Source organism: Eptesicus fuscus, chromosome 10, assembly GCF_027574615.1.
Source record: "Eptesicus fuscus isolate TK198812 chromosome 10, DD_ASM_mEF_20220401, whole genome shotgun sequence".
NCBI lineage: Eukaryota > Metazoa > Chordata > Mammalia > Chiroptera > Vespertilionidae > Eptesicus > Eptesicus fuscus.
Window position 1 is genome coordinate 76789900 of NC_072482.1, and position 22359 is coordinate 76812258.

Sequence of the window (22359 nt, forward strand, 5' to 3'; positions counted from 1 at the left end):
TCGATTCCCAGTAGGGGACATGCAGGGGGCAGCTCCAATTACTCTTTTTCTCATGAACCTGTTTTATTTTTATTATGTCTTTTATTAGTAAATTAAACACTACAGTTATACCCTACTAAAATGTCAGCTCCCTGAGATAAAATGTCTTTTCACAGCTCTGTCTGTGCTATAGGAGCAGTGCCTGGCTTGCATCAGCCCTCCATAAAATCGCAATGCATGCTCTAAATTAGGTTACCCAGTGTATTTAAATTACATTTATATATTCTCAAAAAGTAGTAGCCATTGGATAAATTTTTATTTTTCCTTTCGTTTGGCCTTATGGCAAACGAAATCTCCCTTCATTTGGTAATAAGATGCTGGCTTGTGAATTTTTTTTTTTTTTCATCTTTTAGTCTTTATATATTTTTTCTAAGTGCCGACATTTTTTATTATCTGGTCCATAATCTCTTCTATGGCAGGGAGTCATGTCTTTATGCATAATTGTATTCCTCCAGAGCTTTGTGTGCAGAGGCTGTTAGGGCTTGTTGGTTGACAAAGGCTAGGACAGAAGATTTTAGAAAGGAGAATGCTGTGGTGCCAGGATGTGACCCTGGAAGGAAGGAAGGCAGTTGAATAAGAGGGGAAGCTGTCAGATGTCTTGCCGGCAATGTACACAAGTACGTTAGTGAAGCAGCAGCAAGGTGTATAAAGACATCTTAAAGGAAAGGCAGCACGTTACCTTTTTGTGAATTGAGTTCCTAAAAGGAAAGCATATGAATGTGAACAATGGAAAGAGACAAAGAGGCATGAGCAGGGGAAATCGAGCACACTCTGTAAGTAGGTAATGCAGCATTTTGAAAGTACTGGGAGCACTTCCCGCTGCTCAGATACTTGAAGGGTTGTAGGTGGAAGAGGTTTCAACAGTTCGTATTTTCATCTCTTTGGTTATTTTTTGTTGTTTTTCACCAATCACTGAGCAATATTTTTCATTAAAGAGTAATTGCCTTTCATACTCCAGACTGGGTTTTTAAAAAGCAGTTTGCTTTTACATTAGTTTGCTTATCCATTGACTTGGGAGAACCCAAAGTTCCTACAAAATAGTGCTCTGTAAGTCTCCCCTGAGGTCCTCTAGTTTCCACTTCACCCGTGCCTCTCACCTGGCATCTCCTTGAGTTCTTTTGTGATCTTCCTTTAGAATTGCGGATGCCTCACTGAGTTAAAAAAAATGGTGGTACTATTTCGGGTTATAATTTTTACCTTCTCTGCTTTGTGGCAACATCTTTTTTTTTTTTCCTGCTGCGTTTTCTTTGTAGGGAATTTGCTATTCTTTCCTATACTTTTTTTGATATATTTCTTGTGTGTGGTTATATCTGTTCTTTTTGTTGTTCAGGAGAATGAGTTTGATGTTCTGGCCGGGGAGTGCAGTGCGGGGAGGGGAAGTGCCCAGTCTCTCCGCTCAAGGTCTCCGTTCTCTCTGCCCTGCCTGAGGCCTATTTCTTTCCCCTGCTTCTCAGAACCCAGTTGGGTGTAGGAGAGCTTTCCCCGCCATTGGCCCCAAGATACACAGCCACCTCTTCCTAAGGAGTCTGCCTCCTTCCCCTTTCCACCTCCCCCAGCAGCGGACCCCGGTCCTGGTCCTCGGCCCTGCTCCTGGTCCACTCCGGGCGTGATTATGGTCCTCTGGAAGTGGACATTTGCTGGTGATACCTTGCCGCTCTGCCTCCCCCACTCCGCTCTCGAACGCCCCTATTTCCTACCCCACCCACGTGGCTTCCCACACAGGATCCGCTCTTTTCTGTTGCTTTTGGCCACGTGTACATATTTTTGAGAATTTTGTTGCTGTCTTAATTTCTCTGCAAATGTAACTTTGATGGGTTCCCCCCCCCCCCCCCCGCCCCCGCCCCGTGTTCTGTATGGCTTCAGGAAGGAAGATTCAGACACAAACTTCGACCATGTTCCTATTGGAAGCAGAAACCCATTTTAAGTGTTTTAGCAACATCTGAGCAGCGCTATTTTGGTAAATAGCCGTGATCAGAAATTAGGACTGAGGTAGCGATTTGGGAATCGCTGCTGCTGTCATGTAAATTGGAGGTGAACTTCATGACGTGGCCTACCTTTGGCTGCTTTTGGAGCCGAAGGCGAGTTATTGGGCCAAGCTCACCAGGGAGGTGGGCCGGGGCGGGGGGGGGGGCGTCAGGAAGGTTGGAGAACTAGAATGAGGCTTCACCTTATCCCACCCCTTTATTGAGATCCTTTTATTTTTTTTAAGGATTGTTTTCAATTTTAAAACTGCAAAATAGATTTTATACATTCTGCCATAAAAACAACCAATAATCCAGGACTCCACTTAAGCAAACTGAGAACAGCTATTTTCAGAATATGTGATAAAATGTTTTACAATCATAAGCCGTCCAGCTTTTAAAATAAAACGGTTGAAAACTCAGAGGTCTTCAGGTGGCACATACCAGACAGCTTTGAGGAGGGAACAGAATGTGCGGGTACGGCTCTCACATTGTTGAAAACCTGATTTTGCTGAGAGCAAAGGTCTGTTCCATGACTCCTAAGTTATTACAGGTTGGCTTGTTTTTTTTTCTCAAGAAAAAAAAAAAAAAAAACGTAGGAAGGAGGCACCAATGACAACACAGCTTTCCCAGGACCTTGTAACACAGCAGTGTCTCTTCTAAACATGACTCGAGAGACAACGGGGGGATCCTGGCGCAGAGTTTCCTTTCAGACGCAGGTTAGGAGCGGCTTCGCCAAGTCCTGGCCCGTGCTCCCTGCTCACACAGGTCACCTTCTCAAGGGGCCACTCCCTGCCCGGTCTTTGTGACTTCTGATTCCAGACCCTCTCAGAGCAGGTGAACTGAGCAGGTGCGTGAGATAAAACTTTAGGACTGACTACCTCTGCTGAGATAGAACTTGCCAAGTCCTGGCCGTCTCAGAAACCGAACTGTTGTTCCCATGCAGTCAAATGACTTGTTTTTGTACTTTATTTTTAAGAGCCATTCCTTCAGATTTAACTCTTCATTAACCTACAATAAGTTTAAAACGCCCTAAATTTCTACTTTGTTAATAACCTCTCTGCCTTTCTACCTTTGAAGTATCTGGGAAGGACATAGCGAGGAATTTGAAATTGAATGTGTTCTAAATGTGAGATTGCTTCGTGGGGGCAGCATCTGCCTTCGCATGCTGGGCAGGCGGCATAGCAAACCCCTGGGCTTGGCCAACCCTGGAGGCCCTCGTCCACTCGAGATTCATCCTTTGGAAGGTCTGCATCTTCCTCGCCACCCCTTCTTGTCTCCACAATTTGCGTCAGTTCTTTTACCCACAAAGAAGATAAGCTCCCTGTCCCGGTCACAAGATGGAGCATGAGAGAGAGAGCCTATTTGGAAAAAAGCCCGTAATTCTTTCAGGCTCTCTAGGGAGTTTTCTCCACTTGTGGTGTGCCTTTTAGAATTATAACACACCTTTCTTGGTTTTTCTTGGAAGATGAAATAGACCAAGTTGACTTAATTTTTTTTCTTAGGACCTTTTTGTATTGATCTTTTTTTCAGCTACTGATACAGGTATTTACTTGTGGTATATTTTCCCATGCACCTTGTACCTAGTAACAAACCTAACCTAATGATTCTCTAATTGTAGTTAACATGACCAGTATATATATATATATATACATATATATATATATATAATCTACATATATAAAAGGCTAATATGCTAAGTGCCCATCTGGGTAATGACGTCACATAGCAACACCCGCTTCCTCTCCCTAGCGACTAGCCTCCTTGCAGTTTCTTCAGCCCAGGAACATGACTTGCTTTATAGCCAGGTAGAAACATTTTACACTGTAACCAAATGTCTTTGAAGTGTTTTCCCATGCCTCATCTCATTTGATCCTCACAGAAGTCCTTGAGTAGGTAGATAGGAGACTCAGTGGAATCCTATTTTCTTTTCATTAGCCAGAAAACGGAGATTTAGAAAGTTTAGAAACTTGACCCAACTGAGAAGAAGTAAGAAATGGTGGACCTTGAAAATGACTTCAGGTTTTCTCACTGCACAGAATATAGTCAAACACTGCTGCAGTTAAATATTTACCCTTTGTTCTCCCTGCGTGATCTACAATAATAATCTGCTTCATGTTGATATTTATTGCTGTGTTGCTGATAACTACCTAAAAGAGAAGTTTGGGTGCTTCATTGGGCTCCGAAAAGTTTAGCTACATCAAAAAGCAGGTCTAATTAAGCAAGTTTATCCTATATCTATAAAAGGCTAAGTTGACTCGCACGTGCGTGATACACATAAAGCTCTTGCTGATGCCAATCGCACGCATGTGTTTTGATCTGTCATTGTCAATCGTGAATTTGGTTGACACTCCTATTATAGAGAAAGGGTGAATAGTGGTATTAAAATATTTATTTTAATTAATTTCCTTTCAATGTGCACAAATTCGTGCACTGGGCCACTAGTTTTTTATAATACTGCAAACCACTGTTTAAAACAGGTAGAGGGTTTCATAGGTGAGAAAAAGAGTTGAGTGTAAAACAGAGTTTGTTTCTTTTAATATTTACTTTTTTTTTCTAGTTCAATCACATCACTTGTATGTAACTGCTAGATACTTGTCAGGTAGCTGCCTCCTGCCTCCTAAATATGGGGTATAACTCTCTAGTGTCAATTGATATCTATCATTATCTCTACAATTGTTATAACAGGGAGTAAAGTTGTGGTATCCTCCTGAAGCATGGCTCACATTAGTTAGTTATGTTAATAAGAAAATTCTTATTCATTTCTGACTTCAGGAGAAAAACAAATCAGTTTATACTGTTAGCTCTCATTTATTGAGCTCTTACTATAGCCAGTAAAAGGTGCTTACATACATCGTTCTCAGTTAAGGTTCATGATAACTGAGAGGAGCTGGTTTTCTCACCGTTTGACTCTTTTTTTTTTAAATTTTTAATATATTTTATTGATTTTTTACAGAGAGGAAGGGAGAGGGATAGAGAGTCAGAAACATCGATGAGAGAGAAACATCCATCAGCTGCCTCCTGCACACCCCCCACTGGGGATGTGCCTGCAACCAAGGTACATGCCCTTGACCGGAATCGAACCTGGGACCCTTCAGTCCGTAGGCCGACGCTCTATCCACTGAGCCAAACCGGTTTCGGCATCTCACCGTTTGACTCTTGAAGCAGTTATCTCTTGGAGAGATTAGGTAAACTGGCCAAGGTCAGCATCCAGGATGAAGAGGTCAGGTTTCCAAATCAGGCTGTCTGGCCCCAAGGTTACTTCCTAGTCGGCAGTAAACTCGACTTCTTCCTCAGTGTGCTGTGGGTGAGACCGAGTCAGAATCTCAAAGTCACTTGTCCAACTGATACAGGTATTTACTTGTGATACATTACTAATCATGTTTCCTATGATTGGCTGTTACAGCTTGAGTTGTTTTGGGTTGAGCAATGGGAATGTTTTGTGCTAAGAGAGAAGATAGCTGTATTCTATTCTGTTATTTGAAGGCGTTCTCTGTGCCTGTTAGGGTTGGCCCAGGGTGCTCCTTAGCCTGCCACTCTCACTGGTCCAGCGGTGTCCTCCCTGTTCCCCGGGGAACTGACAGGTCACATTACATAGCCTTACACACCAACTGCTGCCTCAGTTTTGACACAAAAAAATACTTTCGTATGAAGCATTTTTTAAGTATTCCACTAGATGGCAGCAGACCCTCGTGGAACAGAATGGGTCTTCAGTCCTGAAGCTCTGCAGATTCCGAGCGGGGGACTGTTTTTGTTTTGAGAAAATAGCAATGCACCTTTTCTTGGATGTTTGGATGTATAGGAAATAGTGTTCTCTTGATTTTATGAAAAATGTAACATATTCTCTAAGGTCACCTCTCTAGAAGTAATGGTGCAAATTGTGAACAATGTAAAAATAATTTGTTCATTGTACCCTTGCAGAGGTGCATCTTGATTTGATCCTACCTCCATGGATTATGTAAATTTTTTTCAAGAAACTGTTTAAGGTTATGTAAAGAATATGTTCCTTAAGTTTCATGTTTCAAGAGTTTTCTTTAAAGTGGACATATGCCAGTTAAAATTGAGTATGACTATCCCATAAATTCACAATACCCAGACTAGATAATGAAATGAAACCCATTAGACTTGCTATGGAGAAATCAGGAGTGATTATCCGCTTTTCCACATCTCACCATCCAGTTTGTCATCCACCTAGAAACTTCTTTCTTTGACTGTAATTGCTGCTCTATAGCTGGAAACAGGTGCAGTTTGTATTAGTACGTTTCCCCTGAGTAGCCATTCCATGTTTCTCTGCCTTCATTCAACACTTGGACTGGTTAGAGTGATCCAGACTTTCAAACCAGGGTCCTCGTTGCTCCGGCTCACGTGTTGTGTGATACTAACTGTTATGGTTAAAGTTGGCAGTGTTAACTAGTTCCCTCCAGCTGCTCCCTAAGAGTTAAGTCCCTTCTCCTCTCACGTTGGTATGAGTTGGTATACCCTTATCTCCCATTAGCAACGACCTCAGTCACTGACATATACTATCCCGGCACCAAATGGGACAGATGCATTCTTCTACTCGGGTGAAGACATGGTTGTATTTCTGACTTGGATATTGTCTCTGTCACCGCCAGAGATGGAAGAAAATTTGCCATGGGGTAATTTGGTACACATGTGAAATATTTGTCTTCAACTTCCACCCCTTAGTTCCCAAATCTAAGTTTTCTTTCTGGCTGTGGGTGAAACAGCGCCCTGGAGTGGTTATCCTTTGAGAGCATAAAGATCCTGTGGGACAGCTTTCGAAAATACTGTCTCCCAGGCGACACCATCATTGAGCCTTTGTTAGGCCATTAAACATTCTAGCCCAGCAGGTTCTAGATAAAGGAGCACTGGCAGGGCAATGAATCCCTGTGTCCTCAGAAGATCTGTTCTTTTTTTTTCTCTCTCTCTGTAAAGTGAGTGTCTTGCTCAGAAGCACTGGTGTGTGGAATACCATGATTGTGACTGATCCATGAACTGGGAAGCTGGTAGAATCTTGGGGTGAACTACAGTGCTACTGCTTCAGTCATATAAAATTCTGCCTCCACTAAGGTGGAAGGGGTATAATCATCTTGCCACTGGGTGGCTGCCTGGTACCTCCAAGAATGGTGTCATATCACATATTTACATTTGCTTGCTGTTGCTACAAAGTGGTATGTAGCATTGCCAGTAATCATGTCAGTGTGAGAAACGGGAAGTCCATGTTGATGAGCCTATATGTGGCTTTTATTCCTCCATTCCTAGTTTATTTTCCCATTGAACAAATGCTATAGGAAGTGGGGTCAGGGGCAAGCTGACTGGCATACATAGAACAAAATGAAGTAAGAGATATGCCAATGAGACTACGTAACACCTAATGCACAGTGGACAGCTCAGGTCGCTTGGTTACCTAGTATACCAAGGTTTACTTTTAATCCAGGGCTCAGTAGCAATGGGGTCATTCAATGGGGTCATTAAAGTCAAGTTTTGGAGCTACTTGTACTAGCACTTGAACTAGCTGGATTGCAGTTTCTTTGGGGGAGTTGGAGCCAGAGCTGGCCACCTTTTGGGGCATTCAGTAAAATGGGTTGGAGCAGCATAATTCTCACCAAGCACTGTTCCCTATTTGTATTGAGACTAAAGAAAAGCAATTTGTCATTTGCTTTGCAGGAGTATGTCAACAATCCATACAGATTAAGGGACCAACTGAGAGCATACTCCTCATGTTTTCTATTTCTTTTAGGATAGAGCAAAGCGAACTTAAATGATATCAGCAGGTCTGCATAAGATATCAGAATTTGTGATGGTCCCATTTTGAAGAGCTTGTCAATTGGAGTCACTATCAACTAGGGTTCTGCTAGCCATCATGACTTACCTTCTGTATCCTGCAGGCAGACCATGCTCAGCTTGTCAGGTTTTTGGTGGCATTTCTGAGCAAGGACATAGGGACTGGAGTTGCTCTTGGTTCACTGTTTTGTTAGAGTGCAGAGCCACCAGGGGCTTTCAATTTTCTCTTCCTTTCCCTAACATGTAGGCAGAAAGCATTAAAACTGGGGCTGCTGAGTCTCTCTGTTTGAAAAAAATAAACTAGGGGAATAACCACTTGGGGTATTTAGGCTCCCACTGGGCCTGTCAGAAGCAGTTGAACTTCTTTTTTGGGTGGGTGATAGTTTTCCTTTTAAATATTATTTTTTTCAATTATCGTTTACATTCAATATTCTGTATTAGTTTCAGGTGTACAGCACAGTGGTTAGAAAATCATATACTTTTTAAAAAAAATTTTATTCTCATCTGAACATATGTTTATTGATTTGAAAGAGGGGAGAGAGAGAGAAATCGATGTTAGAAACATGGATCAGTTGCCTCCCGTACTCGCCTGACTGGGGATCAAACCCGCAATGTAAGTACGTGCCCTACGGGGAATCGAACCCACAACCTTTTGGTGTATGGCACTCCAACCTTCCCATGGCTTAATATGACTTTTTAAAAAGACAAGAGAAGAGGTCAATGCCTGCCTTTATCCTATAGAGGTCTACACTTCAATTAGTCTGACCAACATACTTGAAAAAACAAAAGTAAAAAAATTTTAAACCTCTAAAAGATATTCCAAGAAAATCTGTTGAGGTAAAAAGAAAATATATAACTAATTGCAAGCAGCCATAAGTTAAAAACAGTAAACAAGAATTCTCTACCCTGCAAAAGGAAAATTTGCCAAAATCAAAGCAAAAGAGATTCCTTTGAAACTAGCTGGGTGGTTAACAATTGCTATATGCTGTATGATTCCTCTTCAGTATTTATACTTTCCAACTCTGATTTGAAAGCAGTGATCATTACATCATCCTCAGTGAACAAAAGTTATCCTGTGTTTTGGAATACAATCATTCCCTTTATCCCATAAATAAATAATGACTATTTAAAAGCATTTAAACTATATAAGTAAACCACTTATTTTAAATGAAAAGTATTGGTGGGTTGGATTGTTTTTCTCTAGTTCTTAAGCTGGATTTTCAACTCATTTCTACTTGGCATTTCATGTATACACGTCAAACTATGTAACCTTACCTAATGTGAAGAGCTTTTTTTTTTCTTTTTTTAAAATTGCATTGGTCATAGACTTCTGGTTTGTGAGCTTAGCATGAATTTTAAATCCCTGATTTTTAACTTTAAGTATTTTAAACGTATAGAAAAATAAAAGTATAGTATAGTGAGCTTTTTATGTACCTTCACCTGGATTCACCAATTGTTGAAATTTTTCAACATTTGTTTACTATCCCTCACTCCAAATTCAAATTCTTCAATTGTCCCCACAATTTTTTATAGCATTTTTTTTTTTCTGATTTAGAAGCTAGTGAAAAATCACACTACCTTTTGCATACTTTATATGGGCACTTCCGTTCTTTAATTTAGAAAGCTCACCTGCTTTTAATTTTTTTCCTTTTGTAGCATTGACATTTTAAAAGTCCAGGCCAATATTTTTGTAGATTATCCCACAATGTAGATCAGTCTGATTCTTTTCTCATGATTAGATGCAGGTTAAATATTTTGGCAAGACAAACGCAGAGGTCCTATTGTGACTTTCTTATCGCATTGTCAGGAGGCTCTTAGTGCCAGTTTGTACCATTAGTGGTGCTAAATGTGATTATTCGTTTTAAGCTACAAATTTACCTATGATAAGTTAGCTCTTTTATAATTAATGCCATCTATGTGGTAGTACTTTCAGGTCTTGTGAATATCCTGTGGTTTTCTCATCCTTTGATGATCTGCTTGAATCACTTATTACACAATAATTGAAAAATGATTTTTTTTCTAATTCTGTTATTCCTCCCTCGTTTATTAACCATAATTCATTTACTTTATATTCCAATGAATTGTGTAATTGTTGCAATTATCTTTCTCACAATTTTTAAGTGAAAGTCCATGTGCCATTGCACCTAATGTTCTGATGGGGGAGGGAAGAATATAATACCTTTGGATCGTAAGTGCAATTTGCTATGTTAATGCCCCCACACAATTTCCTCTTGAAAATTAATTCATTATCACTAATTAGATTCAAATAAACCATTTATTTCACTTTTTAAACTGTTTTCTATATTTAATCTTTGTTTTTCTAACTTCCCAATTGCTTATATTAATTTCTAACTTATTTTCTGTTGCCCTACCATCTGTAACAATTGTACATTTATTTTCCATCATAATAGCTGTGGAAATACAGAGGACACTGAATCAACTTGGAACACCTCAAGATACACCTGAATTGAGGCAACAGCTGTAAGTATTTAATTAAACAAAAAGAAAAAGGAAGAATGGGAAAAAATAACTTGTTATATTCCTTTCATAGTGTGTAGTGTTATGCTTACTGGAGAAAACAATGGGAAATTAATAAGGTATTTCTGCTCCCCTATTTGTACCAAGCTTTTGTGTAAGTTTTTCCATATCCAGAGTAGGCAGATGTTTGTTTGTTGTTTTTTAAAGATATGGCTTACCATATCAAAGCAGAACTTCTTTAGTTACTTTTCTTATACTTCTTTTTCATTTTCCAGTTTTATTTATTTTAAAAATCTTTATTGTTGAAAGTATTACATATGTCCCCTTTGTCCCCCCATTGACCTCTCCTAGCCCACCCCCGCCCCAAGCCTTCACCACCCTATTGTCAGTGAACCTGGGTTTTCTTATACTTTTTAAATAGGTTGTTTTTTATGGCTTTTGAAAACTAGTTCTCTAAGCTTCTCTGTGTGTGTGATTTACTTCCTTTGGCTATCCATCCCTACAGTGCTACAGTGACCAGATTTTTATTTGGTTTAGATCAAGTACATATCCAATATGAGCTATTCCCCAAAAACTTATACCAACATACTTGAATTTCAGGAAGCATTAGTCTCTGCTAAAAAATGTAATATGTTTATATAATACATATTTCAGTAAATTAATATGCTGTTAGAAAAACAGCAGTTGTATTTTGTGGTGTTATAGATTTTACAGAGTGTTTTTTTACACATTTTCTCATCTGAAACTTATAAAATTGGGGTGAAATAAATCAAAGAACTATTTTCATTTTGCTTATAAGGAAAACATGTCCATTCGGGGTTTGATGATTTGCCCAACATCATTCTGAACCTGAGTTTTAAATCTTAGCTCAACACAGACACAGCTGCAAATTTCAAGTAACATATATATATATAATAAGTTATATGCCAAACATTGGCTCTGAAGGAAAAAATGAGGAAGAAATTAAAAGATAGTTAATAATAATTCCCATTTCTTATCAATTACAATTTGAAGAATTTACAGTTATCTCTAATTTATATTGTACTTCTTTGTTGTGTATAGATGTCAGAGTGGTAAAAATGCCTTAATCTAAATAATAAACCATCATTTATTAGAATGAAATGAAATAGAAACACATAATTCTTAATAGTTACAATATTTTGCTAACATTAATAGCAGATTCTGAATATGTAGATATCATTAAAGTGTTCTTTTTAGAATTTTAATTATATGACTTTTTCTAAAGGTTTAAAAAGGCATATTAAAAATAGGATACTCAGGAAATAGGTACAAATAGGTATAATTCTTCCTTATTGGTCAAGTGCAGATGTCTGTATGTAAACATATACTTCTGTAGTACTTTGCTATTTTAAAGGATCCTAAGTGGTGACTAATATGTGTTTAAAATGAGAGATGTTATTTAATATGTATGAGAGGTACTGATGTTGTAATTTATAAAGCATCACATGAATACTAGCTTTTTTTAGTGTCATGTCCTTTAGTTAGAAATCTTTTAACTTTATAAGCTAGCTAGCAAGTTAGACGTAGATACTGATATAATTTACTTCTGTTATTGTGGCCTGTTCACTCTATGGAAAAATGCTATTTTTTTCAGCAGCAATCTTAAATAATAATTTGTACTATTACTTACTACCTTTCCCCCTTTTCTCTTTTGAAGTATTTGTAGGATATAAATTCCCAGGTAGAGAAATATGAGAGGCCAGATGTACCTTAAGACCTGAGAACTGGGCAAAGTTTAAGGCAACAAATCCTCTTTACTAATTGATGACCTCCCAACTGTGGGATGCGGATAAAAGGCTCCCACACCCCCAGTGTCTCAAACATCAGACATCTCATAATCTCTAGTTGGCTTGAGTCATCTCCCTTTCTAAATGGCTACTGATACTTATTTCTCAAAGTTTGGTTACCCATCTTGTGTGAGTAAAGAACTTTCCCTGTCATATTTACTCAATATTTATCAAAGAATAGATTCTGACAATTTTATTTTCATACAGAAATTCTGAGGCAGTCTGTAGAAAAGTGATTTTTATAAAACTATTCATCAGGATTAATGCAAGTGGCAGAGTCATAGCTTAATGAAATATATTTATTCTTTCTCTATAATCTGTGTTTCTCTCTTCAGGCAACAGAAGCAGCAGTATACTAACCAACTTGCTAAAGAAACAGATAAGTACATTAAAGAGTTTGGATCTCTGCCCACCACCCCCAGTGAGCAGGTACCCAGCTTTAAAACGCATTGTTGATGCATTGAATGTGAAAGGAACCCAATGTCTTATGGGATCTTTGAACTGTTACACTAGAAAGGAAATTAGGGTGGGGGGCGGGATTCTATTTGAGATTAGTTCACAGAACACAAAACTATATTTAATTGCCCAGGTAATATCCTGTGGTTCAATAAAGCAAAAATTATTTCCATGCAGTTGCCCTGACCCATAATTAAATAAGTGCTCAGAAAATGCCTCCTGAGTAATTGTTTCCTGTCCTTCCAGGACCGACCTCGCACAACATGCAAACATTCAAGATGTGAGGTGTCCTAGGGGCACATATGTATTTCCTTGCTTACTTAGTGGATGTTTAGTTAGGTAAAAGTATAAGGTTTTATTTTCCTTTAAAAAGAAAAAAGGAGAACTACTTTAAAATAACCTCAAAATCATGACCCAGATTTTAGGATGAAAATTCAAGGTAAGGACTTCAGCATTATGGACTTTTTGCCTCAAGGTAAATTTATACAGTGTTTGAACATATTGTCAGAATGTTATTGAAAGTCAGTTAGTAAGATCCTATAATTGGAGAGTGAGCAAGAATTTCAGAATTAAATAAAGAGTCAGCTAGTGGTAAAACTGCTTTTGCAAATTTTGTAGAACTTCACAGCTTGATTCTAGTAGGTTTTTATTCCCCTTTCCTCTAGCGTCAAAGGAAAATACAGAAGGACCGCTTAGTGGCTGAGTTCACAACATCACTGACAAACTTTCAGAAGGTCCAGAGGCAAGCTGCTGAGAAAGAGAAAGACTTTGTGGCCCGAGTGAGAGCCAGTTCCAGAGTATCCGTAAGTATTTAAAAAGGCATTGTAAAAATGAGCATAATACTCTAGGGATCCCTCAAAAGTCCACATTGACATGTTTTTTAAGTCATAAAGCTTAGAAATCAGCACTTGAGTAATGTTGAAGTGTTTCTGCTCAGTTTTTAAGAAGGATGATAGTTATATAGTTATGTATTACTGTGGTTATTTTGTCCATGTCATGGAACAAACTATTATAGATTATATTAAAAATATAGAAATATTTTGTCAGAAAAGATTAGGGGTCAAATCCTAAATAATATTCCCACACTTACTGAACCTGAAGCTGTTACTGTGCTAGTGTAGAGAGCATTCTACTCCGGGGCTGTATGAAGTGGAAATGCACAGAGTGAATATATTGTACAAATGTTGAAGAATATTCACCTGGAGAAAATAAATGAACAGATAATTTAGAGTAGAATTTTGACTTATTCTAATTTAAAGTTCCCTTAGACACTATCACAAGTAATTTTCTTATTTCTTAATGTAGAGTTTCTAAGATTATGTTACATTTTAATTAAATAATGTTTATTATATGCCCTTAGAAATATTTAATGAGTGCCATCCTTGTCATCTTAGGGTATAATATTATTATAATTCGAAGTAGTTGACCTACAATATTAGAACAATTGTTTTTCTTTACACATATATTCACATGCACATGTAAAACAGTCTAGGTTATTGTAAGGGAAAATGTGAATGTTGTGATGTTGTGCGTTTTTTCTTGCCCCTTCTCAATCCACTCTTTGCTAAATTATTCAGGGTGGTTTTCCTGAGGAGAGCTCAAAAGACAGGAATCTTGTATCGTGGGAAAGGTAAGAGGTATAAAACATGATACAGATCAAAAGGTACTTATTCAAATACATTTTATGTATTATCATCCCTAGAACAGAATTAAAGCTTTCAGTATATTATATTATGACTACCCTAAATTATTATAAATTGAAAACAAATAATAACTTCGAAAAAAGGTTTGAGTCAGTATTTATTGTATAATCTATAAATATATAAAAATATTCCAATATAGGAATAACACTTTATAATTATTTGTCCAAATAAATATTATTGCTTAATTATCATTTGATATATTCACTTGTGTGAGGTCTAAGTCAACCAAAAAGAAATATCCAGCTGCCAAATACAGCTTCCAATAATTAAATCATAACTCTAAAAAAATAGTATCTATCATATGGAATAAGAGTAAAATGTGATGAATATTTCTGTTATATTCTTAGAATTTGAGCAATTCTCTGACTTTAAAAAATATTCTATTTATTATTTTTTAGTAGGAAAGAAGTCCCATTGTTTTAATACAGTCTTTCTTTTTTCCATATTCTTTTCTTTTTATTAGCCAAACTCAGTCTCAAGTGCAAGTGCAAGATGACGAAATTACAGAGGATGACCTCCGCCTTATCCATGAGAGAGAGTCTTCTATTAGGCAACTTGAAGTAAGCTTTACATTGTAGAGTCGGACTGCTGTTCTGTTCTTAGTGACTGTCCTCAAGATCCGTAGCTAATGCTGGGGGAGAGGTTGAGAAAAAAAAAAAATCTATTTGGTGGCATTTCTGATATAAATTAGAATAATTCCTTTAAAAAAAAAATCTCTTTAGAATTTGTGCCTGGGTGAGAGGACATCCTCTCTCTGCTTTAACATTTTTTTTTAAATTCTTTTAAGTCATCTCAGGCAACTTTAGCATTGAGAAAAATATCAGTGTGGAGGTAAATGTCTGTTCAGTGAGTCTGATGCCTTCTATGGCACATGATTCATCTGCATGTATAATGATTTTTACCAGGGCTTTAGAAGTATGTTATTTCTCTTGAGTATGTTCATGACATCCAAAAGATCTAAAGCGTTAGTTCTTATGGCACCTACATGTTCCCTAGAAGGTGAGCTTCTGATAGCTAGCAGTAGCTACAGTTTATTGAGGGCTTCCATGTGCCAAGTACTATGGTGACAAGCTCTGTATGTTCACTGTCTCATAAGTGTCTGTGAAGTGTTAACTGTGACATTACCATCGCCATATTATAGATGGGGAAACTCAGACAGGGGTGCATATGTAAATTGCCCCATCCCTCCTGAATAAAGTGCCAACACTTTACTCTTTAATCAGGTAAAATAATAGTTATTATATATTGAAGAAAAGTAAATTTATTACTTTTTTATCCATCACATTTCATAAATTTGCATATACCTAATGTTTTACTCTCTTAAGTTGTCAAATTGATGTATATATTTTTACTAGAAATATATCATAACAAGAATATTTTATGCCCTTATGAGGAAATAGCAAGACTAATGCTTGTGATAACAAAACAAATCAGATTATATAACATAAACTTAGTGATAACCACAGCTCTTCCCTAATATAGATCCTTCATTTCCATCCTGCTGTGCTTAATATTTTTAATGTCGCAAACTTATTTTAGGGATTGGTTACAGTTATTCAAGCTCTGCTTACCTGGGATTGCTTATAGTAAAATAATTTTTGTTGTTCCAAAATTTATGTATGGCGGTTTGATTTTGTTTTGTTTTTAATTTTCCCCTTCTGTGTATTGGGGACTGAATTTCTGATTTTAATAATATGTACTTTTTTCTCTTAGGCTGATATTATGGATATTAATGAAATATTTAAAGATTTGGGAATGATGATTCATGAGCAAGGAGATGTGATAGGTAAGACCTGCTGATTAGATTTCATGAGATGTGAGCAAACTACCTGAAGTTTACCTGTGGTTACTTCTCAAACAAGAGTAACTGCTCCCTCTCTTCCTTGTTTCCTCTGGAATCAAAAGCATAGTATACAGCAGACAAAGCATCACCCTTGGCATTATCTAAAATAGATCTTGCCCTAGCCGGTTTGGCTCAGTGGATAGAGCGTCAGCCTATCAGGTTGCGGCCTGATCCCCAGTAAGGGATTCTCTGGAATTATTGATGGTTCTCTCTGTGCCTCTCCTTTCCTCTCTGTAATCAATAAAAATATGTTTTTTTAAAAAACACACACAAAAACAGATCTCATTTTTGGCTCCTAGTGGTTGAAATGACCAGACTCATTTATTTTAGAATACTCCAATTTAATCGGGCCTCCTGCTGAGATCATGGAAGGCACCAGGAGAGTTGTCATTATAGCTCATTTCCAGGACCTCTGATCTTATCCCAATCTAATTCTCATCACAATAAGGACTTTTGGGAAAATCTGTGCTATTTATAATTGTGCGTGTGATCTTGCCATTTAGATTAGAGGGAATAGGAAGCTATTTGCCTGATCATTCATCCTGAGAGGTTTTGGTAGATTTATTTAGTAGTATTACTTAGAATTCTTTTTTAAAATTTCTTAAAAATAAACCAGTGACTAAGGCTTTCTTTAAGTTTTAAATGTAATAGTGATTCATTTAAGGTGTCATTGTCAGCACTGATCAGGATCCTGATCATTTTGAAATATGAATATATATGTGTGTGTGTGTGTGTGTGTGTGTGTGTGTGTGTATTTAATATGCTTTCTGAATTTGGTTCCATTGAAATACTTGAACCTATATAGTTCAATAGAACTATTATTCGTCCATTCTAAGTCTCTTCTCTCACCCTAGTACAGTGGTCGGCAAACTCATTAGTCAACAGAGCCAAATATCAACAGTACAACGATTGAAATTTCTTTTGAGAGCCAAATTTTTTAAACTTAAACTATATAGGTAGGTACATTGTTATTAACTTAATTAGGGTACTCCTAAGCTGGCCTTTGCTAAAAACTCAAGGGGCCAAAGAGCTGCATGTGGCTCTCGAACCGCGGTTTGCCGACCACTGCCCTAGTAAATCACAGGGCTATTTCAGGGATCCAGGTGAGCAATTATATTGCCTTGGATCAGATAGTAATATAAAACTTTGGATAAGGAATGCATTTGATCTTACTTTGAGTGAAATCTAGTGAATTGTGCAGCTCTCTCACTAGCATCTACATGTGCTTACAGTGGTGTGTGTGTGTTTGTTTTACAGATAGCATAGAAGCCAACGTTGAAAATGCAGAGGTGCACGTTCAGCAAGCAAACCAGCAGCTGTCGAGGGCATCTGATTATCAGGTAATATTAACTCGAGTAAATTGTCTGATAACTTGGACTTTTAACTGTGTGAGTGTAAGTGTGTGTGTGTGTGTGTGTGAGTGAGTGTGTGAGTGAGTGTGAGTGTGAGTGATCAGGTGTAAAGTGGCTAGAGTTGTTTAAGATTAAAATCCCAAGGAAGACAGGTCAGAAATACGCCAGTCAGTATAAACTGCAGTTAGCCTGGATGTTTCAGGGTCGAACCCGAATCGTGGCCGCAAGGATAGGAACGTTAATGTTTAGCGTCCCGAGGGGAACAATAGGGCAGGAACGCCAGGCTTTTCTGACAGGCTCTGATGTCACCGTGACATTCCAACCCAGAAGCTCTTGGACAGCCTGTTTCTCACTGTTCCCTTCCACCTTCCCTTCCCTTCTTGTCAACGACGCTGTGGACTAAAGAAGCAAGAACTTTTGTCCTACAGAGATCTCTTCAGGTCCTGTGGAGATCATCCATTCAGACCTCGTTTCTTGAACATCTCCCATCTCCAACAATTCAGTTCTCAACCAAGTTGTTCACAGAAAAAAATGTCTCGGTTGTTAAAGTTACCAAACTTCGTTTTCAACCTGACAACCCTTTCATACTGATACCTCAGCAAGACAAAAAGCGTCTCTCATGCAACAAACAACAGAGAGAATGCTTTTGTTGCTGGTGAAATCAGTTTTAGAACATAAGGAGTGCTAATGTTGCTAAGGGAGTAAAGAAACAGTAATCACAGGCAACGGAAGAGGTAGAAAAACTGTTGTTGATTTGGATGAAGGAAAAGCAGTTAGCCGGGGGTAGCATTTCGGAGGCAGTGATATATGAACAAGCAAAGATGCTGCATGCTGACCTGGAAGACACCCCTGGACTGAGTGCTGAAAGTGACTCCTTTAAGGCTAGGAGGGGGTGGTTCGATAAGTATAAGAAAAGAAGTGTTTATTTATAGATTAAACAGTACATTAGACATATATTGTATATAAGAAAGATTAAAATAATCATTTGGGGATCAATTTACATTATTTCTAATGGGAAAAAAATGATTCCGTTTTTTAACAAATTGCTTCTCAAACAGCCTTCCAGAACGGATTAAGTTCGAGAATCGAGGCTTCACTGTATTCAGTGTCCTTGACTATTAGGTATTCTGTCAGCATTCAGCAGGCCCTTCACTCGGACTAAATTGATTTCTTAAGTAAATCAAGTTAATACAAGGAGTCCATATGTATGTGCCAAATATAAAGTATGTTTAAAGTACTATATGCATATCAGGACCATGAACTATCAATATATTGTTTAATATGTAGACCTTTGATGTTCTAAAGGAAAAAAGGCCAGGCTTTTTGGAAACCACTAAGTCCCAGCTTAAGATTTAACTTCCCTTTCAAAACTTCATTTTTGTTGTTGTCCATAATTATTTTCTCAGTCCTTGTTACCTTCTTATAAAATATCTAAGATTTGTACCATCTTAGATATTTCCAGTTGCTTTTTACTTTTCTCACTAACTATAAAAGTTCCCTTTAATGTCAATGCCATTTTTTCACTGGACAGATTACTGCATATTCAGTGATATGTAGAGAACAATGAAGCTGTATAGAGACGCTGAGTTATAGCCAATTATATTCACTGATGGAGTAATGCATACTTACCGTCTTTTTGCATGTGATTCAGATATGCACCGCTGAAGAATTAACGTCATTGTGTCATAGACTGTATTCCTCACAAATAGTTACGCACACGGTAATCTGTAAATGCCAACAGTTACAACTGCTCAAACATAGTGTGTAGCAGGATTCGTCAGTGACTGGGCTTACATATTACTTCGTTTGGCTTTTGGTTTTGGGGGAATGTAGATACATGAAAGTTTTACTTTTCCTCTTCCTTGTGCATGGGAAGCCTGCAGCCTCCCTGGGGAAAAGAAACACATCTTCCCAGGCTGCACCTCCAAAACTGGAGCTTCCCTAATGCTTAACTCGGGAGGCCCTGCAGGGATGAGAAAAGAGCCACACAACACAGGTCCCAGGAAAAGAGCCTCTTTCCAATAGCCCTACTTGGAGCCTTGATAGTAAACGGCTGCCTTTAGGGTGCTTCTAAATAGGTTGGGTGGACCACGAGCATAAAAGAAGGTGATAAATGTTCTTACCACTGCAGCACCCCAAAGAGCCTCACCACCCGACCCTAGGGAGGGTTCCCCAGGTAACAGCTGTACTGTAGTAGAATGAATACCTCTGACTGTTCATAAAGGTGCATTACATGTGTCCGGGGTAACCAAGTGGGGTCTGGGGAAAATATGTAAGCATAATATTGAAACTGTAGAGGAATTATGTTTTATATATAAGGGGTAGTCAGTTGAAAAATTAGGTGAATATGTGGAATACTGAAAGTATTCACCATTTTCAGGGTGACTTCAGAGTCAGAAACATATCTTTATGTAAATTTAATGGTACTTCTGGTTGACACAAAGTAAATTTACAAATTTTTCTACTTTGCAAGAAAAAGGATTCCTGCATGTTGCTGTGAGATACACAAGCCATTAAGAAATATAGAAATCTACAACTGGGCCAGGAATGAAGAATGGAATAAATCTTTAACCTTTATATTTTAAATGACTGTATCTTAATTTTTTTGCCTCTTTGTTTTTTTATTTGTATGTTGAGATTTTGAATGCAGTTTTCATGAATATGAAAGAATGAGAATGATTTTGGAAACTAATAAATTAACCTTGGGAAAAATTGCTCAACACTTATACTTGCTGACATTTTCAGAGAACTCATTTTGAAGAACAGCTTTTTTTTTTTTAAAATGTATTTTTCAATTATAGTTGATATATAATATTATATTAGTTTCAGATATACAACATAGTTATTAGATATTTATATACCTTATGGAGTGATCACCCCAATAAGTCTAGTACCCATCTGACACCAACATATATTTATTATAATATTATTGACTATATTTCCTGTGCTATACTTTATATCCCTGTGACAATTTTTATAACTGGCAATTTGAAGCACAACTTTTTTTTAAGAACAATGTTTTGATGAAAGTTTTAAGATTTCTAAGCTTTTAAGCTGTTCCTTGTTTTCATACATAGATAACCTCAGTCTAATGCTTTAAATCAGTACTTTTTGTTTTCCTATGTCTTCTACCCCAGAAAAAATACCAACAAAAGTTGAATGATTACCCCTTGACTTGTCCCAGACACTTGAGAAAAATATTTTTGAAAAAATAGTTCCATGTGAATTGAAGAGATTTTTAAGAAGCAAAAAAGTACAGCCAAGAATTTTGGGAGCAATTTTACTCTAGAAAGGAACCAAATGATTTTCAGGTGCTATGGTGATGGCTTCTCTACATTTGTAAACATGTTTTTGTTTTTGCATCTGCAGCGCAAATCCAGAAAAACCATCTGCATCATCATTTCTCTCCTTGTCATCGGAATTGTAATTATTGGTGTCATATGGGGAGTGAAAGGCTAAAATTATGAAGGAGCACACTGTTGCACTGCGTTATCTAAATTATGTAGGAAAGCTCCTGTAATCATGGTTTTTTTACTATTATTTTAAAGGTGTTGCATAAAGGATAGCTCCCATGCTTTTTATTTGGGGGAAATTTTCCTTTGGATCAAATATGGTATTTCCTAATACTGAAAGTTTTTCTAAATATCAGTGCTGGCATAACTTCCATGATTTTTGGTCTAATAACACTTAGTTTTTTGCCCACATTGTATATGTCTTTCATGTATAATTTATTTATCATGTTGACTTCATTTTTGGAATTAATAAATTTAAAGGTGTGTGTGTGTGTGTTCTGTGGGCATCTGTCTCTCTTGTCACAGTGTAACATGCACCCAGACTTGTGTTACTTCCATTAAAAATCTCAAATTTAATTTGGATTAGGACCAGCAGAGGAAATATTCTCAATAACTTAAAACAAATTAACCTGTTTCTGTTGGCTTTTTTTTCTGGTTTATACCAGCACAAATTATCTATTCAACTTTTACTGTTGTCTTCTCTTAAGACCCTTTATTACTCTGAATGAAGTCAGTGAAAAATTTCCTACTATGTTTCAAATACCTGATGTGTATATGTTAAGCATTTGCTGTAGATTGCCTAGTGAAATAGGAAGAAGGGTAGATTGTTTTTACATAGGCTCTGTTTAAATCTGACATTTACTGGGGAATGTGTAGTCACTTTAAATGTTTGATGTGATTTGGAAGGAGAGTATGACAAATCAATACCTATTGTGCTAGAATTCTAAAGATCCCAACCTGTAACTCTGCTGTGCATTTCCACAGCTATTATAATGGAAATTAATGATTTTTCCTTACATCCTGTAGAACAATGGCCACATTTGTATCCTGAGGTCAAAATTATTGGGGAGGTAACTGTTCCACAATTAATGTTTTTCAGCACCCACCACTTAAAATATAGTGTTTACCTTGAGTACCATTTTGTACCATCTTCACTGGAAAAAAAATTGGTGTTTACCAATTAACTCACTTGCCTTTTTAAAGTCAATGTTGTTTTAATGCACTAATCTGAATACTGTAAAGAAGATTATCTTAGTTTATAGTTTGTATTTTATAATGTTCTTATATAGCAGTTTGATAGCAAAGGCAGTGTTTTATTTGGCAAGCTATGAGCTTCAGGTGGGAACAGTAAACAAACAACTAAATAGGTGTGTAGGTAGGTGATGGGTGATGCAGGGAGAACTCATACTTCCTACCTGTTCTGAAGTCAGTGTGAGCCCACCAGGCTCTTTCTTTGTAAGTGCAGAAGAGCCTGCCGTTTCATGTCACACACCAGCATCTTATGCCTATGGAAGTCCCGATGGCTTTCACAGATCACTTCAGTTGTGTGGGGTTGTTTTGTTTGTTTTTTTGCCACAGTTGTACTTGATAAATGTTATTATTATCATGAAGACAAAGGCATTTACCTTTATTTATTTTATGT

At 37.4% G+C, this 22359-nt stretch overlaps 1 protein-coding gene across 3 annotated transcripts in view; it reads left to right on the forward strand.

Annotated features, from left to right (window-relative positions):
• STX7 (syntaxin 7) overlaps nucleotides 1–21202 on the forward strand; it is a 37170-nt gene extending 15968 nt beyond the window's left edge. For 2 of the 3 annotated variants that reach the window (XM_054721913.1, XM_008162445.3), the window contains 8 exons: nucleotides 10196–10265; nucleotides 12406–12499; nucleotides 13192–13329; nucleotides 14104–14156; nucleotides 14693–14789; nucleotides 15943–16015; nucleotides 17330–17412; nucleotides 20794–21202. In XM_054721913.1, the coding sequence (XP_054577888.1) occupies nucleotides 10196–10265; nucleotides 12406–12499; nucleotides 13192–13329; nucleotides 14104–14156; nucleotides 14693–14789; nucleotides 15943–16015; nucleotides 17330–17412; nucleotides 20794–20883 (698 nt within the window). In that variant the 3' untranslated portion in view covers nucleotides 20884–21202. Of the gene's footprint in view, nucleotides 1–10195; nucleotides 10266–12405; nucleotides 12500–13191; nucleotides 13330–14103; nucleotides 14157–14692; nucleotides 14790–15942; nucleotides 16016–17329; nucleotides 17413–19897; nucleotides 20155–20793 lie in introns of those variants that run through there. The other variant, XM_028142069.2, reaches the window with a different exon arrangement.
• Nucleotides 21203–22359: the final 1157 nt, after the last annotated feature.